A 5,555-nucleotide genomic window follows, 5' to 3' on the forward strand; every position below is an offset into this window, starting at 1 on the left:
AATAGTGGGATATACAGCAAGTTTGTCTTTCTTAGTATTTTGATAGGAAACCACTAGCAGAAGCACATAATTATATTGTACATACAGTTGGTCTTGAAAACGTAGGACAGAAATATTAGTGAAGAGGATAGTAAACGGATACGCCTAAGGTACACCATGTACTGAGTCCACTTCAGAGTGTGAGAGACTATTGTTACAGCAATCAATGCAAGTACAACAGCATGGAAGGGCACACCACCATCTACAACTCTTCTTCCTCAATGTCTGACTGGGAATATTCGTGCTTGTTGCTAGTGATCTGGGCTGTTGAGCTCTGTTGTGTAATAGTTTCTTAGGAGACGAATGTTGTAGACGTGACTTTCGAGGAGCTAGACATACGAGAGATAGAAGGAGAGTAAGACTGGAGGACGTCTCCTACTTTGTACACAGCTGATGAAACAAATCAGGACGTTGGGAACGGTTCTAAGAAATAATTTAGCAAGGGCAGCATACTGTGTCAAAACCAATGTTCACTGGTTGCATTACTGTTTCCATTCATGTTGACAGGTGTCACACTACCATTTAGGCTCATGACACTGTGCTTGTTGTTTAGGGTAGAATATCCACAAGCTCTTACATCCATTTTGTTATTGAAGTTGGAGCCACAGACCATAAGTTCAAGCAGAAGGTCACCATGTTGGTTGAAAACTGGATGTGTGATACAGAATTCGTGTGTATGAACCTGAACACCAGCCCACATGCCTTCAAGGTCTTGTTTCAAATTGTGCAGGAGAATTGCAAAATCGACAGAGTCAGGGAACTTCTGTTTGAGTTGCTCAAGAGCTAGTTTTTGGGTCTTGTGTCCAGGAGTGCCATGCATGACATGTGTAGAACGGATATCTGGTACAATGTGAGCAGGATGGAGCTGAACTTGCAAGCCAAGGGCACTAGAGGTGAACAAGATGTTTGCAGACCAGTGCACACTCATCTCAGAACTAGAATCATTAATTTAGCAGAGATTAATGAAAAGAAGACTATGATGCTCACTTCCAGTCCTTTCCAGTACCCTTGTACTTCAGGTATAGTTTTGCTGCTCCATTGAGACGAATGACAGATTTCTTGACCCGGTTTGTTGGGATGGACAGGACATTGTGTGTGATGCCTAAACATATTATTGTCATTTCATTGAGTAGTAAAGATGGTTCGGAAAATCACATACAGTCAACTGTATACGTCCTGCTGGTGTGGAAATTGTCATCATGCTTGTAACACTACAGTTCTTTGTTCTTCCACTCAAATTCAAGGCTGTCAACATTATCCTTTGAAACTTCACACCATTTGCATTTCTGGTCCTTCTTCATTGTGTGATCATCCCAGGCTGCAAGTTGCAGGACCCATTTTCCATCCTTGATCCCTGAAAACGTTGGCACAATGGTTGTCTCTCAGTTGATACTTTCAAGCTTCTTGAGAAGGATGCCATCCAGGAACAACTTGCAAGAGAGGTATGCTGTACTGAGTGACACCTCCTTACTATAGCCACATACCCAGTTTACATCACAAGGAAGTGAACAATGTAGGAAGGATCTTCCACAGGTCATACCCATAATTACTATTGTGTTCCTGTCAAAGATGGCCTGATAAGGACTGAAGATGCCTTCCTGATACTGTGTGTCAGTCACATATATGAATGGTACAATCCCAAACTGTAGTGAGGTAAGCATATGGCTATGGTTGTGTGCTCTAGGAACATTCTGTGGGAGAGTATAGAGAACATGGTAGTGTACATGCTTCAGGACCAGGAAGTAGCATGCCTGGATGTAATAAACAAGAGCCTCACAGTGGGCACAAATAGTATAATAGTCAGTACTATTAAGTAGTCCTGGGATGGTTGAAAGCAACAAGTTTAGTCTAGCAGCTGTAATAAAAGAGGTCAGGACTCTAGAACCTGTAGGTGTTTCTTTAATCAACACCTACTAGATAGAGCAAGGACAAGCTGCTTTAGGCCATCTGGCTTGCTGAGGCCCAAGCATTTGAGAATGGCACTAGGAGTTGTGTCCTCCCTTGAGTCTATAATTTTCAGGTCTACTTTGAATGTGAGGTGCCAATTAGAGAAGGAATAAGTGTTTGACCTGACAGATAGACACCTTAGCCTGTGATCACTCTATAGTACAGAGAGTATTACTTACCCTGGCTGAAGACTCTTTCCAGAACCTAGCATCTTAAGATATCCCTCAGATAGATAGAGATAAAAGATCACTTTCTGGGAGCCCTCCTTGTATACAAGCTGGATTTTAGGTGCTTTGAAGCTTACAGTAAAGAAGACCTCATCATTATGTCTGGGGTGTACAAACGAGTAGTCTACAAGGCACACCTCCAGTTCAAGCTCAGTACTCTCTCACATTCATACTGCCTTGCTAGAGGATGCAAAAGTAAGACAGTAATGTGTAGATTCCTAAAGTATGTTGAAATGCAAATTGATAGAGCCCTGTGTTAACACAGTGACAAGGTCATACTTGTTTGTGTGTGTTTGTGTCAGGATGTGCTTCTGAATAACTCCCTAGCAGATACCACCAGTGTGTCCACAAGAACCTTTGTCTTGACAGGAACATCTGTCAACATTAATAATGTTGTAATTACTGCCTGTATTACTGTATGTACCACCATGAATATTAATGTTGTAGTGGAATATGGTTATCACTTCCAACATCTCAAGGATATTGAGATAGTAGGTAGTGATCTGACAGACAAGGGCTGTCTTAATGCAAAGTAGTATCTCAATGTCATGATACTTACTGAACACAGACAGGTGATCACAGAAATGTGCAACTATGCTAGACTGTTAATTAATGAGTCTTATATACAAAAATGAACACTCACTCTGCAAGTCAAGCTTGATACACTTTGTACCATCAGTCTCTTCAAAGACAATGTTAACAATGAAAGCGATTTTCCAATCCTGTAGCTGTTCTCTTAGTTGGCTAAGTGATGCTATTAGAAGTGAGAATGAGCCTCAAGTCTTTTTATTTAGAACCTTACCTACTAAACCCTCCAAAATGCACATGGATATCTTGGACATCCAAATAAAGGATAACTTCACATTTGCATAGAGGCTGGACATGAAGTGGAGCAAAGTACAAGTGTATGTGCATGTCATCAACATTGTCTATAGGAGGCAAACACAACTCTACAAGGAATGTGTGTAAGATATGGTTGATAGAATGACTGTACTCATCCAGGGAAGCAGCTGCCTAGAGCCAGAGTCTACAGAGGTAGACATTGATGTCTTCTACACAAATACTAAAGAGGGTATCTGTTGTAAGGGAACAAGTACTAATCACAGAATAATTAATATGTACTGTAGTATTGGTAAGGTTATCAAAATCCAGAAGCAAGTACAGAACATGATGGCTGGCATGTCTAATCATTAGTAAGTAAAATTTGGCAAGATAATACATCAATGCTGCTACCTTACAGTCCCTAGTATAGAAGCTGTGTTTGTCCTGATTGTCCAAAAATCCAGGAATGAAAGAGTGTTCAGGTACAAATGTAGCAGCTGAGAACAAACATTAGAGAAGTGAAACTGTCAGAGCTAATACATTCACTTACAGTCCATATCCAGCACATGAAGGATGCTTGTGTAGTGGTCTGTATTACTAATTGATTTGTAGTGGAACTTCTCTATTGTATGTGAGCTGAACAGAATTCAGAATACAATTGTACAATTTTGAATAGATTCATGAAGTTCCCTAAGCAGGGGTCAGTTTACATTGTAAGATAAGATCAAATGTGAGAATTACCTTTTTGGAGCAAACTTGGTAGTGTTGAGGTTATAGTGCCCATTGTTCAAAGTAAGGAACAAGACAACCTTGTGGTTACACACAAACTCAATACATAGGCAATCAAACATTGTGAAAAAAGCAAGGTCTTGACACAATGGCTCATGGCAGACATGCCTTCCTGGGCTATAGAACTCAGCCAGGCAAGTTGCATATTCAACCACACTCTCTGAAGGTTTCAGGCCATTAAGATGCTTCTTTGCACAGTATACAGTGTTCTCATACAATGCCTGCAGCTGGCTGTTGATGAAGTGAGAAGAGACTTCAGCACAATTGCCTATACACATGTTGATGGAGAGGTCCGAATGAGTTGCTGTAGAGTATGTTGGTTTGAGAAAGAGATAACTGGAGAGTTTTATAGTAGGAAGCACCATAAGACCAGGGAACTCTGCAACATCAGCTAGTGTACTCTCTCATTCTGCATTAAGGACAATGAAACCTTCATAGCTCTGTACCTGTGGAGAATCACAGCAACCAACGTCTGTGAAGATGGTCCAGATTGACGTGTTACAAAAGGTACATTTATTAGGGGCACCCCAACACTCACAAATCCGAGTTAGGGAACAATTCACATTGCTGGATCTACTCTGGGACTATTTTTGCTGTCTGCCATCGAGGATGACAAGGCCACTGGGCAATATCTTTGGATTGATGTCTAGCTTGAGGATGCAGAGGAGTAAGTTGCACTTTTGCAAAAATGCAACACAGGAAGCTTGGTTTCTCCTGCCAGTGCTGATCATTTGCACAAGCATTGTCATTGGTGCCATGTGATCAACAAGCAGTTGAGCTGTCCAACTGGACAATAATCCTAGTATCAATTATTACAATTTTGATAGATTGCTGGGCAAATGTGTAGCATAAACTCTACTTACAACAAGCAACCATTGACATACTATTCAGTAGGAGCAAGCTAGACGTCAGCATATCTGCAGTCTGACTCATACTGAATGCTCGAAACTCAGAGATGCTGACAGCCAGCTAAATTTCAAACAGATAGCAACATCTCCATCCCTGCACTCCATCAATTGCTACTCTGTTCATATGAGCACATTTGTTCTTGAAAAAAAGAAACTCCCCTCTTACTATACCCTATCTGATAAGAGGGAGAACTTAAAGGGGGGCACGCATAGACAAGGGGTGAGGTCACGATTGACTGCTCAGTGTCTCTCGTCCTTATATTGTATGTATTCTAACTGAGACATTATGAAGTCATTGTCTTGTGGTTCGTCTGTTGATGAACTAATCATCTCATAATACTCCCCTTCAAACTCTTACTAGTCTGAGTAAACTGGTAAGATGTTTGACTTGTGGTACATGTAGTGCTTTAGTTAATATATCTGCTTGTTGATTGTTTGTTCGTATGTATTTCGCATTTATGTACTCTAACTCAATGTAGCATTTAATAAAATCTTTCTTATGATCTAAATGCTTCGTTCGTTCCGAATATTTGAGTTTGTCTAATGTAACTGTTTGTATAACAGTATTGTTATTACAATAGATATTAATTGGTGCATCAGAGACCTGCAGAATCTCTTCAGCTAAATGAGTAAGTGCAATCACTTCCTGTGTTCCTCTTGCAAGAGCTATTAATTCAGCTTCATACGTTGAATTTGCCACCAGTGTTTGTCTTTTACTTGACCACAAAACTAATGAATTGCTCAAGTAAAATGCATATCCTGATATTGCACAATGCCCTTCTTGCATCATGCTGTCTGTGTCTGTATAGCTGTTCAATATTGA

The 5,555-nt window shown here is 40.5% G+C and overlaps 1 protein-coding gene across 1 annotated transcript; it reads right to left on the bottom strand.

Annotated features, from left to right (window-relative positions):
* Window positions 1–442: 442 nt before the first annotated feature.
* On the bottom strand, window positions 443–1,237 carry FOMMEDRAFT_151158 (uncharacterized protein; the record flags this gene model as incomplete). Its single annotated transcript, XM_007262252.1, has 4 exons — window positions 443–462; window positions 514–974; window positions 1,027–1,141; window positions 1,213–1,237. The coding sequence occupies 4 exons, from the start codon at window positions 1,235–1,237 to the stop codon at window positions 443–445; spliced, it is 621 nt and encodes a 206-aa protein (XP_007262314.1).
* Between the last annotated feature and the right edge of the window lie 4,318 nt (window positions 1,238–5,555).

The sequence above is a fragment of the Fomitiporia mediterranea genome (assembly GCF_000271605.1).
Source record: "Fomitiporia mediterranea MF3/22 unplaced genomic scaffold FOMMEscaffold_1, whole genome shotgun sequence".
In the NCBI taxonomy this organism is placed as follows: Eukaryota; Fungi; Basidiomycota; class Agaricomycetes; order Hymenochaetales; family Hymenochaetaceae; genus Fomitiporia; species Fomitiporia mediterranea.